Below are 13,767 nucleotides of genomic sequence, written 5' to 3' on the forward strand. Positions count from 1 at the left end.
CAAAAGAAGCGTGGCAGCAGGTTGAGGGAGGTGATTCTGCCCCTCTACTCTGCTCTCTTGAGACCCCACCTGGAGTACTGTGTCCAGCTCTGGGGTCCCTGGCATAAGAAAGACATGGGCTTATTAGAGTGGGTCCGGAAGAGGGCCATGAAAATGATCCGAGGGATGGAACATCTCTTCTATGAAGAAAAGTTGAGAGAGTTGGAGTCATTCAGCCTAGAGAAGAGAAGGATCTGGGGAGGTCTTGCAGCCTTTCGATACTTAAAGGGGGCTTATGAGAAGATGGAGAGATACTTTTTACTAAGGTCTGTAGTGACAGGACAAGGGGCAATGGTTTTAAACTGAAAGAGGGTAGATTTAGATTGCATATAAGGAAGAAATTTTTTGCAATGATAGTGGTGAAACACTGGAACAGGTTGCCCAGAGAAGTTGTGGATGCCCCATCATCAGAAGTATTCAAGGTCAGGTTGGACGGGGCTTTGAGCAACCTGATCTAGTGCAAGATGTCCCTGCCCATGTCAGTAGGGTTGGACTGGATGATCTTTAAATGTCCCTTCCAACCCAAAGCATTCTGTGATTCTATGATTCTATGAAGTTTGAGATGCCAGATTGTAGCTGCAAAATTTTGTGTAATTAATAATAGCTACAGAAAGACAGTCATGATTTAAGCAGGATTGCACTATGATAATGGAAGTTCCATTTCTTAACATTATTACAGGGGAAAGGCAATCTTCTGGTTAAGACACACTTTTAAATAGCAGTCAAGGTATCTCAGAGAAAACATGGAGATTCCTAACTGTGGCGAGGAAATAATTTTATGCCAGTATACATAGACATTACTGTCTACTGCATCTCAGAGTTATCGTGTTATTCACATTACTGACATCTCAGTGAAATGTCCTGTCCAGCTGATGCTACAAACCTCTGATTTCTTCCTTGTTCCAGTATTGCATAAACGTGCATTTTTTTAATACCATGTGTATTAAGTGAGAAGAGCTTGTGGAAAAGTTATTTCCCATGGAAAATGCAAACTTCTAGAACAGTCTAGAAAAGGATGGATTTTGTCAAATTTCAACATTTGAAAAAAGTTGCAAAAAAATAGGAATCAAACTTTTTTAAAAAAACTTTTTAATTATTGATACAAAACATTTTGATTCATTCTGCATTGTTTTAATTTAGTTGTAAATATTTCTGAGGTTGGTTGGTTGTTTTTTTTGACAATAATCTCAGCCCCTTGGAACAAAATACCCATTTTCTAGCTCTTAATTCTGCAACATGTCAGACAACAGTAAGATTAGTATTTTGGATTTTCTGACTCCCATCCCTGCAGCAGTTCATCTGAAGGACCCTGCATCTGGTTCTGCATCTGTGATATTAAAGGCTACATCTTTGCATGATTAGAATTAACTAAGGAATTAAGTTTGAGATTTTTCAGTTGAAGTATTCATACTGGGTTTTTGTCAAAATTTATACATATATACATATATACATATATAATTACTCCTGTTTTCCAGAAAAAAACTAGCTTTGCAGAGAAGGTATACCGCTTTTGCATTACAAGTGACTTAAAGAGGACAAAAACCTCATTCTCCCTTATAGCATTCCACTTTCATGCCTTGGGGGTCTTTGTTTTCACCCCCATGGCAAGATCAGAATGAAAATCCTAATAGAATTCTTCACATATATAATATTCATTAGGTGTAAAGAGGGAGTTCTGCAGGGCAATCAGAGACTTGGATAAGAATATGAAGCCTTTGAATAGAAGGTCTACTAAAGGTATAATTGAAGGAGTGTGCTGGTTTTGGCTGGGATAGTTAATTTTCTTCATAGTAGCTCGTATGGGGCTGTGTTTTGGATTTGTGCTGGAAACAGGGTTGATAACACAGGGATGTTTTCGTTACTGCTGAGCAGTGCTTACACAGAGTCAAAAAAAAAAGCTGACCCCAACTGACCAAAGGGATATTCCATACCATATGACGTCATGCTCAGCATATAAAGCTGGGGGAAGAAGAAGGAAGGGGGGAACATTCGGAGTGATGGCATTTGTCTTCCAAGTAACCGGTATGCGTGATGGAGCCCTGCTTTCCTGGAGATGGCTGAACACCTGCCTGCCGATGGGAAGGAGTGAATGAATTCCTTGTTTTGCTTTGCTTGCGTGTGCAGCTTTTGCTTTACCTGTTAAACTGCCTTTATCTCAACCCACGAGTTTTCTCACTTTTACTCTTCTGATTCTCTCCCCCATCCCACTGGGGAGGAGTGAGCGAGCAGCTGTGTGGTGCTTAGTTCCTGGCTGGGGTTAAACAATGACAAGGAGATTTTGTATTACATATGTTTTAGAGCATAACTTAAATATTTTCTATTTGACAGCTGAAATATTTTTTCTGCAGTACATATGCAATTGTATAATAAAAAGCTGTGGTGTTTTTGAGTGATAACTGAAACAATTTGGCAGCTGTTGGGAAAACTACAAACTGTAGAGTATCTTAAATTGCTATACTAAAGATAGGGTTTTGGTTGGGTATTTTACATGCATCAAGTTCACTGTCTAGCAGAACTGGACAAAAGACTGAAGAAGGGCAGTTTGGGAGACAGGGGAGGGAAAGAAGGGAAAAAAACTTAAATCTTAATGAAATTACTTTTACAGTTAGCCATCACAGTTTGTATCAAGAAACTCCTGAAAGCACAAATACTTAAACTCTTTAACTCATGACCCTAAAAGCACAGTCATACTAATGAGTACAAATGCACAGGTCATTTCTTATGTGCGTTTACACTGGGATTGAAAATCATGAACGGTACATTAAAAATGCAAATTTTAACTACAAATTTCATGCAATTAAAGTGGTCTTCATTTAAAGTCTTCTTATCCAGACGTTCCATAAGGACTAGAGAAAAAACTATTTCAAATTCAAACAACCATTAATCTGACCTTTTGTTTTAATTATTGGAAAATGTTCAGTAGCAAAATTCCTCTTTCAGGGAGAAAGGTCCTTTGACCCTGTTTTTGGCTGCTGTGGGCAATTTAGATGTCACTTAATAAAGCTGACTTTTCCTAGTGGGGAAGCACAGGATAAGAACTGGCTCTTATTAGAATATACATGAAGTACTTAACAGTGCGGAAGCTCAATCTGTATGCCACATTATATACTTCAACAGCTGCTATGTAAGGTAAGTTTAACACCTATATTTATAAGTTCTGGTGAGTACACCCTGTTTCTGTTTCAACTTTTGATTTTTTCATCTCTTTGAGACAGTATTTAGTCTCTATAGCTGATTTTTTTTTTCATTTTTGTTTGCTTTAGAAGCACTTTGTTTATGAAAAAAGCTGATATATTTGTACTGAGAGATTTATATCCTCCTGTGGGAACTGGTTAAAAAATTATACAGGTTGCTAGAATCTAGCAATACATTTTTTTTTCCATTTTAAACCTGCCCTCTCATCTGCAGAAATCCTCCAAGGAACAGAAAGAAGTTGGGATAATCACACATCTGTCCTCTTTTCATCGTCAGTTTCAAATTCATTTTTTCAAAGAAAGCACAATGTAAACTTACCTGAGTTCATAGACAAGTATGCCCAAAGTTTTAAGTTAGCATCCTTGCTCAATTAAGTAGTACTGCTAGAAAACCTCTACAAAACAGAAAAACAAGATGGGCCCTAGCATGAAAATATTTATATAACATTTGCTTCTATATTTCTCCATTGTAAGAAAGTTGAAACGTGGAGAGACTTACATGACCAAGTTTAGTTACCTGAAACTTCATTTCCCCAATATAGATCCCCTTTGAAATAAATATGTATGCCTGCCTGAATCATTACACTAAGATTTGTATTTTTCTTTTAGTGTGATCTGCCTATAATCGCTCAGCGCTCTAATATGTTAATAACCATGCGCATCTATTTTCAATAGCTTTTCCTACTGGGAAATCTAGAGAGCTTTATTTTAGACCACAGTACACAAAACCAATCACGTAACCTAGCTTGGTTTGTGTCAAACACTGCATTCCATACCTCAAGCAAAATTTAAAGACTAAACCCTCAGTGCCTGTGCTATGACTCAGAGGCAGGAAAACAAAGGAGGTGCTCTGAATCAGGACTGTGCTCACCTGAGGATGTGACATAGGTGCCACGGTGCAATCTTCTTGTGTGATACAGAGCAGCAAGCAATCTAATTTGTGCTAGGATGGGTAGTATTCCTTTCCCATGAAAATACATTGGCTTGAAAAGAGAAATGGGAAATGTTTTGCTAAGGAATCCTGACATGCAGGGACAGTCTGGCTGCAGAGCTGACTAGCCTGACATTACAGTTCTTGGATGTAGCAGAGCGGAACAAAACAGTCCCACTACACAGCTGAGGATCAGGACCTTCGCGCATTTAAAATACACACAAGTGCCTTGGGAATCTCCCTAAAGTCAGCTCCAAAGCTTTTCCTGAGCTGGCTGAACACAACAATTCTTTGGCCAAAAACAGTAGATCTTTTCTGCCCACTGAGGCCGTAGTGCTCTCCTGGCTGCAGGAAGCTACATTTATACTGTACCAGATTTCTTAAGGTATTTATTGTCATTCTTTGTGTTTAGATGTGATAAGACAGATGATGGTTCAGAAGAATGAAAATGAGCCAGATGAAAACACTTACAGAGTTAAGAAAGCCTTTGAATACCAAAAGGCTTTCTTTTGTGTTTTCTGTTCTAATCCAAGGGAAAGACAAAGTAAAATGATCTGTCTCCCGAAAAACAGGTATTCTTACCACATGCCAAAGAACATCCTTCACTGAAAGTGATATCATCAATGGCAACAGTTTCATCTTGTCGCTGGGCCTCCACCATCCCCCAAAAGATAACCTGTAGAGATTAACAGCAAATCAACAAGAAATGGCATTCACCAGTGTCACAGACAAGAGAAAAAACCTTCCAACATATGCCACTCTGGTCCATAGAGTTTCTATTAGAAATATGAGAACTCAAATCATGCACTTAACAATTTTGGAGGATTACCATCCTGGCTTTTTCACATAACTGTGGCTTGTCAGCACAGATATTTAGTCTAATCATCTAACTCAAGAATGAAGTAACATTTAACAGGAAGGATCTGAAAACCACAATAAAATAAATTAAAATCTAAGCAAGGATCACGACAGTTAAGAAATACAAATGATTTTGTGTTTTATCAAGCCATTATTCCACCGGAGACTGGAAATGTGAACCATTTCTGATTGTTTTCAGAATTTATCAGAGACCTGGAGTAAAGTCAGAGCAACAAACACCATCAGGCAGAAGCCTTTCACCAAGCTTTTAGCCAAAACAAACCTTGAGGAGTACTTGGTCAACTGTTATTCTGCTCTAATGTTACAACAATGATTCCCCCCCCCCCCCAACAAAGTCTTCTATACACAAGAAGTTACAAATATTTTACATTTCCATCTTAAGGGCAGATTTCAATCTACATTTGTAAATGTAAAGATTACCACAGTTTTTCTGCAGTGATGTAGAAGGGGACTGATCAACCACAGTCCATGGGAAAACCCAACAAAAACCACACCAATCAAAACAGCCCAACAAATCAATCACATGAACAACATTCCTTAAATTATTCCCTAGCCATACCTTGGAATGTTACAGCTCCAGGCTTTTCCAGAGTCCTGAAGGCACAATCTACCTAGAGGTACATTCTAGTTCTTAATAGTGAATGTACAGTGTTAGCTAGATAACGAGTTTTCAAATATTAGCTTTAGAGTTCAGGGGTAATTTTGTGCATAGCTTAAGAGATTGTAGCAGAAAACCTGCATTTATCCTGTAAATTATCATCAAGAGTACAGTATTCCACTGTACAAGGTGACACAGCTCGGCCAAGGATATGACCATTCTGTTAAGAGTTGGGTTTTTTTGGGAGGTGGAGTTTATAGGGTTTTGTTTGTTTGTTTTTCTTAAGCTGTAGTTGACCTCCACAAGAAGTGTGGCAGCCTGTAAAGTCAAATTATCTTGGCATTATACAACCAGAGAGAGGTGTAATGTTATCTGTCATATCACCAGTGAGAAATCCATGTCTAGTTTATTTATATATACACACACACAGATATATATGTATTTTTTTTAACACAGCAAAGAGAAAGATGGCCAGTAACCACTTTCTCTGGCAATTATTCCATGAAGACCACTGTTATCAGACACATGGACAACTGTATTTTCTAATATAATATTGTTAAGAAATAATGTCACCCAATGTGTTCATACTTCTTTGATCAACTGTAGCACAACAGAAAGAATGCAGTCCATTGAAATCCAGAAGTTTTGAAGGAACAGGGCTAATCCTGATATAAGTTTTTGTTTGAAATTCTTTTGATATAATGAAGTTTATTTCATTTCATGTTGATATCTACTTGGAAAGAATAACTATGTCACACTAAATATTAATGGCATCATATCACATTCAATAATATGTTTATATGACTGAAATGCAGTACATTGGAAATTTGTTCATTTGATTTGTTTCAGAAAACAATATTTTGAATTGTTGAATGCTGCTGCAACAATGTATATAGTTAATATGTACTTTGGTGACATTACCAGTAGGACAAATAGTATACTCCTATTGTCTGTTTCCATGATTACATGGTTTCAGATAAGGTTCTAAAACAATCCAGTTCACTGTTTTGTAATTAGAAACACAAGAAATATTATTTAATATCAAGGATTTGACCTTTTCACAGTGATTTTTCACTGTGAAGTCGAAATCTAGTTGTTAATAACTTCATTTATAATATATATTTGCAGTTAGGGCTTCATAGTCAGATTTTATTTTTAAGTGAGACAAAGTGATTTAGACAATCCTAAAGAGGTGCTATCTCACTTTGCTGGTGCAAAATCAGAGGTGGCTCCAAGTTCATATTCCATTGGAGCACACAAAGTATTTAACAACTTGTGTTTCCTCAAAACTCATGAACAGTTTGTTTACTTGGTCAATATAATAAAAAGCACGGATTTAAGAGGTTTGCTTTAAATGTAGATATTATCAATGTCTCTACAAAGAGCTCCCAGCTGACTGATGTTGTAGACATTCAACACATCCTGGTATTCTGAACACCCAGGGAAGTTTCTCCAATGATACAAGAAAACAGCTATTTCTATTTAAAAGCATTTGACTACAGGAGGGGAGTCAGATGCCCTGAAGTCTGTGAAAGGTTTACTACTGACTGAACTAGCAACAGAGTCAGTGCTGCAACTCTGAACCCATCTCTCTAGAAAAGTGTCAGTTCTATTTTTTTCTTCATCATGTCTTAATTTCCCCACTTCCAGATGACAGAAAATCATGCTAGATGTCTCCAGCTGCCCTTGGGTCTAAAAAAAGATTACCCGGGCTTTATCCGGCACAGATACCCATCTGCCCTCCCCTGAGGGGTTCAGTCCAATAATAACTAAACTGACTCCCATCCATATTTATCTGAGCAAGAAATTGTTCAGTTTTCCCTCTCACACAAAGTCTAGAGCTTGTTCAGTCCAAAAATCTGTAATGAAAATGTCTATTTAATGACACTATTTGCTCATAACTGTAATTAACAAGTGCTGCCTAAATATGCAATATCTACGGCCGTCAGAACAAATTAACGTTGCAGCTCCATTAGTGGCAAGGAAAGCTGTAGTGGGAATGTAGGTGGGATCTAACACAGGCTGGACTTCCCCCACAAGTGCAGCCATGGGGACAGATTCCCAGTGCAGCAGCGAAGCCCAAGGTAAAACACAGGAATCAAGCACAAAGACAAAAGTGAACTGCAAGCCCAGAACCATTTCCCTTAATGAAGTCTGGGAGAGAGAAATTTGTTCTCAGTAGAACAGGGGGAAAGTAGTTTAGGAGAGCAAACTGTGATACAGATCTCCAAAGCCCAGCCAAAACAGACATACTGAGCTTGTCGTGTGTTGAGTAATTAAAGCAGTGCTAATCTTTGTATTTCAGAATTCCCTACAGGTGGAGATTTTTGAATGCCAAAACCAAATCCGCTATCCCATAAAGATAATCAAGACTTTTTTTTTTTTTTAGTAGGAAGAGACAAAAGTATTAAATAGTCAACATCAAAATGAGCAAAGAAAAGCAGTGGAGGTTGATTTTAATTGAAATCTCACTTCAAGTATGCTTGCAAAATTGACAAAAATACTCAAACGCCCTATTTCAAAGAGATTTCTACACCCAAAAAAAGGGGTTTTTTTCCCCATCCATTTTTTTCCCACAGAAACTTTAATCATCAGAGTTTTATCTTGAAAAATGCCACAGTTAGGTCTGTAGGCTAAAGATCTTGTCATAGCAAAAGAACAAGTGCAAAAGGGCAAGTGAATTGCATTCACTTGTATGACCAGCATCTTGCAAGTTGTCACTGGAGGAAACACGTGCAACCAAAGAAGAAAGTTTGCTCAGCTTCAGGCTCTAGGTTTGGTGAGGTGCCCAGCTACATTTAATTAGCCAATTGTAATGATTACTGCAGTAAGTTTGACACATGCCTCTTTAAAGCTGGACTGTGCCCATCAGTTCAATTTATAGAGGCCAAAGGATAACAAGGTTTGCAAGCAATAATCTAATTAGGATTTGATCCAGCAATTTAGAGGAAGAAGATGCCATATTATATTAACCATTCCCAGACTCACTCAATTTTCTAAACAATATGAAGGATGAAAAAGTAAATCTAGAAGTAAACCCTCCAGTACAATATCAGATTGCTATACATACACTCATATCAGGTAGAGGTAAGTTATTGACAAGTAACAACATTGATACTTGTGTTGAGTTAGGTACAGGTATTTTGTAACATCCATTCTCAGTCAGGGTTGAGCAGGTGAGTATTACTTCAAAAATTCAGATCTTGGTTGCTTTAGCACGTTACTTCTGCAAGTCAGGTAATTAAGTTACTCATATGGTTTATTGAAATGAGGTTGTGCTTTCATGCCTTCAGGTTTGTATGCTAACCAACTTCTCCCAGTAACTACCGTAGGAGGAAATGCCTCTGATTTTCTTCTCTGCTCCCCACTTTCCCTCCAGTATTATGCATAACAGTGAGTATACATAATCCATGGTATTATAGCCCTAAGTTAATTTACTCTGTTAATGTTTTGTGTAAATGCACATGTGAAAACACTTAAATAGCCTATGAGACTTGTGTTGTTTTTCAGCAGATTTGAGCAAAATAAAACCATATGCATGTGTTCTGTGACAAAGGCTCAAAGCTACAATGAATAGTTAAGTACAGTATTTGTCACCTGCAGCATCCCTACAGAACAGTATCTCATAGTATAGAATGGTATTTCCTATATAAATTAAACCTTGAGTTTATCAGTACGGTTAGATTGAGACTAAGGGAATACTGTATTGAAAGTTAAGATCCCAAGTATATCACCTCTATGGGCAGGTAGATAATTTATGATGCAATGAGACTGTTTTATTTAAGACACATGCACAGTTTAAGTAAGGTTTGGCATTAGTTTTAATACCACCACAAGATAAGAACGGGCAGTATTTGTTAATGCCAACTATCAACTTCCAAATGGCTTCTCTCTCTTTTACCTCATGATAACGCTTTCCATTTACAAAATATTTAGTTTTGACTTATTAAAACCCCCACAATTTATAAACCATTTAACAAGTGCAATTTACAGTCACCTCAATTTACCAACCTCATAATTTTCAGTGCTATTAATTGTGATCGTATTTGCTTTCCACTGATTTTGCAGTTCTCCTGAAACTTGCCAGATGTTCGTAATAGTATCTTCAGAGAGCTTTTGAAGCCCCACCACCAATGTTCCACTCATTTGACTGATCCAATAATGAAATGTAATCTAAGACAAAAAAAGGTCTGATTATTCCAGGGAAGTGCTATGGCAAACAATGAAATACAAGGACTATGCATCAAAATACCTGGCAAACGTGTTCTTTGTCAGTTGGAAGGAAAACATTGGTCCTTAAAGTTGCAGAAGAGGATCGCATTTCAGGGGACAATGAGAGGAAATAAGCTATTAAAAGGAATAAAAAAGAAATCTTAGAAGCTTGGAGAAAAGTAATAAAATATAAAACAAGAAGAGGCATACCTATAGGTATGAATTAATAACTAAAAAGCCGACTAGAAGGTTTTCCCCAGAAAAGAATCATATCATACCTGTAGCCATTGTGTGCCAAGCTTTTGCTCATATTTAATATTGACATAGTATTGCTCCGTGTTCCTGCTGAAATTTCAAGTAGGGTTCCAAAATGTTTCATGTGCTGATGGCTTGAATACTCAATTAAGTGAAAAATTTTGGGACAAAATAAGACTAACTCAGCAAGCTGATCAAAGAGCTTAAACTCCAGTTATTGAATAGATCACATATTTCATGTCTAAACAACAAACTGTTGAGGACAACAATACAGATTTATTACAACAGTTCAAGTCTTTAAGGAGGTGGTGGAAGATGAGAGAGGAGGCTATGGTATTCCTCTGTTCCAGAGGACATGGGTCTGGTTTTTGGCTGCTCAGAAAATTGCCTCACTGCAAAGAGGAGGTTGTGGTATCCCTGTACACACTCCCAATATAAAGGGTTGTCTTCAGAATCTCCACACTACCATTAGAGATACCATAATATTTCAATTTACAAAACAAGTCCAAATTAAAGCTTTGCTTTACTTGAAAGTGTAACAGCTCAACAAGAGTCAGTGAAATATGGTTGTTGCTATGCCTTTTGACTGATTGTGTCTCTTCCTGACAATATTGTTTCAAATCTTCTAAAAGATGGAAGGCAACCACCTAATTTTAGGATATCAAATACTGCTAGTCAAAATTTGGCTCTTCCTGAACATGAAGACTTCAGAGATGTTAGATGTTAAAGGATGCAATTTTTTAAATTCTTTTCCCTTTTCTCCTCCTTCCCAAACTCCAAGCAATGTCAGGTAAACTGTTGCCCTCTGACATTAACATGTAAAACAAAGGAGAAAGATGAAGGAGAAAAAAGCCAAGTGGGAATGAAGGAATAAAAAAAAAAAGTCCTAAAAATAAAGATTACTACAGAAACCAAATATCAGAGGATATGTAGGATATATTTAAATACTCCATTTATAAAACTACCCACCCTGACCTCTCATCCTTACGTGCAACTGGAAAGTCACTGAAAAAGGACGATAAGACTAGCTCAGTGCTGGAGCCAGCTGAGCAATCCCCCACAGAGAAGCATTCTGCAGCCTGCTACCAGAGCAGTGGCCATGCCCCCCCTAGGTTTAGGCCTTTCATGACTGCTCAGGCAGCACTTTCAGAGCCTGCCAGCTGCAAGGATATTCTTCCTCCCCACAACAGATGGCTTGGTGCCTCAGCAGGGCCCTATCCCTGACTCCAATCTGTTTCATTGGTTTTTAACTTCCATAAAATTTTGAACTTTTTTCTTTCAGTTCCCTAAAGAAATGTGTCTCATGCATAAACAAGGTCAGATTTCACCTGCCACAGGAATTTTAAGTCTTACACAGATGGGGCAGAAATAGTAATTTTAAGAAATTCTTTGAACAGTGATTTTCTATTAAACCTCTACATAGACAACAGGTTTCAGTTAGTAAAAACAGGTTGTGTTTTGTTTTGTGTTTTGTTTGTTTTTTTTTTTAAGGTAGTTGTCACTAGTCTGTTCAACTACATTTTCAGTGAAAATAAGAACCATGAGAAGAGACAGAGCTATAAAAACATGTTGGGTTCTAGTAACCGCTTACATAAGTCTTCAAAGGAGTTACATTTACCAAGTGATCTTTGCTCTTCTGCTAATGTGTGTGCAGTTACTTATCCTGATGGCAGGAACTCTTCCCTTTAATACTCTGCCATAGAGCATACTATGCTCAATTGTCACCATACAATATAATTTCTGGTCTTTAAGCAGGAACCAACATAAAACTGATTACACAGTCTGTTGAGTCACCAGCAGTGGGAAAACTTCAATAGCTGCCATAAGGAGATAAGTATTTCCTAGGCGATTAGAACCAGCATTCAGAAAATAAAAGCACAGTTTAGCCATTCTCCAGGTAGAAAACTGCAATAAACAAACACATTTAAATCTCCTTAGCCGTTCAGTGCACAGATCTGAGCACACAGCCTCTCAGAAAGCTGAATAGGTACAAGTATTCAAGCTTTCTGTTATCTGATCAAAATAACTTAGATTAATATGGCTACCGCACAATTCAGACCTGGCAGATACAATGGTGACTGAGCACCCAAAACAAGTCAATGGGAATATACAGCTGACTTAACAGTCTGCTTCCTCTGTAACAAACACTTGAAGTTGATGGTTCTCAATCTTTTGCTGGCTTTGGGTGTCTGCATAAGTTAAATTTTCCCCTCCCCACCAGTTCTTTGCAAGATAAGGGTAACCTTTTTTATTGGTTATAAGCAAGAATATCTTTCAGGTCTTTGCTACATCCTGATGCAGTATATACTACCAATCAAGCACAAACCCTAGAAACTTCAACTAGACCAAGACTGTTGCCTGGTTAATTAATTTTGATTCTAGCCAAGAGTTTGCTATATTTTTATTCCATAGTATTTGTCTTTTATCTGTTTCTTGATGAGAAGAGCTATTAGTATTTTGAAGGTAAAGTGTTTCACAACTTACATACTTGAAATAAAACTTGTGTTTATGAAAGAGGTTTAGTAGTTACTCAAATTTTTATGCTAACAGCAGTCTAAATCAACATTTATTTGAGAGCAGCCTCATTTTCAGAAGCATATTACACACAGCAGGATGTGCTTGTATGCTACACACAAGCAAAAAATGAAGTTGTTTGTTAGAACCACATCTCATGGATAAAGTTTCCTAATTACAGAGCATCATGAAAATTGTCAGCTGTGGAATGAGAACTTGCAGGAAAATGTAGAGTGGGTTTTTTTTGTTGATGTTTTTTCTATGAAAAATTTTAAAAATTCTGTGCCATTTTCATTTTGCTGATTTCTAAGAAAGTTTTCCATGCATTCATCTTTAAACCACCAATTCATATTAATCGTTATATGGAACTTCTACCTGTTTGGTAGCTTATGCAATGTGTAGGAAGTGCTGTTTGCTTCAGAACAGTACAGATTTCCACACTCCCAGATAACCACAGTTTGGGAATGAAGTGAAAAACACCTAGACTAATTAGTCTCACAATGACACTTTAGTTCCACATAAGGTTATATTCTTGTACACTCTCCAACGCTTCATGCCTGCCTTCAGGTTCTTGCTCTGAGGGCTGCTTGTGCACCTCACAGGAGAGGTCAGAGGGGGTAGGTGGAGAGAAAGGGAAAGAGAATAATGGAAAATATGGAGAAGAGAATTAAATAGTTTGGGGTGATTACTTCAACCAGCTCACATCTTTACTGTGAGATTAGAGGTCCCCATCAAATTCTTTCCCTCCTTACTTGCTTTCTTACAAACAAGCCTTCTAACAGCTTTGGAAAGCAGAAGGCTTACTGCAGCTAAAAAAGTTGGCTCAAGTTAGCTAAAAAGGTATGAAGAAAATCATGTATTACAGAGGGAAGAAGCCAGGTTTTGGAAAGCAGGGTTAACTTGGCAATTGGACAAGTATAAGGGACATATTTTGTCCGAGGACAGGGACAATGAATTACTTAGTTGAGAGACAGTCTTTGATGCAAAGTGGTATTGTAATAAGATTCAGAGGAGCTGGCTCACACAGGCTATCAAAGCTCTTCCCATCCCCAGATCCAAAGTAATCTTCTCTCAAAATATTTGGAGCAGTAATATTAACCACAGATAACAGATACACACATGCCGGGCATTCACCAATCCAAGAA

General features: G+C 37.6%; 1 protein-coding gene across 1 annotated transcript in view; it reads right to left on the minus strand.

Moving 5' to 3' along the window:
• Positions 1 to 13,767, minus strand: part of MALRD1 (MAM and LDL receptor class A domain containing 1) — a 306,398-nt gene that overhangs the window by 287,821 nt on the left and 4,810 nt on the right. Inside the window, exons 3-5 of the mRNA XM_019470989.1 lie at positions 9,894 to 9,988; positions 9,653 to 9,814; positions 4,747 to 4,840 (exon numbers count right to left, since the gene is read on the minus strand). Coding sequence (XP_019326534.1) covers positions 4,747 to 4,840; positions 9,653 to 9,814; positions 9,894 to 9,988 — 351 coding nt within the window. The remainder of the gene's footprint in view (positions 1 to 4,746; positions 4,841 to 9,652; positions 9,815 to 9,893; positions 9,989 to 13,767) is intronic.

The sequence above is a fragment of the Aptenodytes forsteri genome, unplaced genomic scaffold (genome assembly GCF_000699145.1).
Source record: "Aptenodytes forsteri isolate BGI_AS27 unplaced genomic scaffold, ASM69914v1 Scaffold336, whole genome shotgun sequence".
NCBI lineage: Eukaryota > Metazoa > Chordata > Aves > Sphenisciformes > Spheniscidae > Aptenodytes > Aptenodytes forsteri.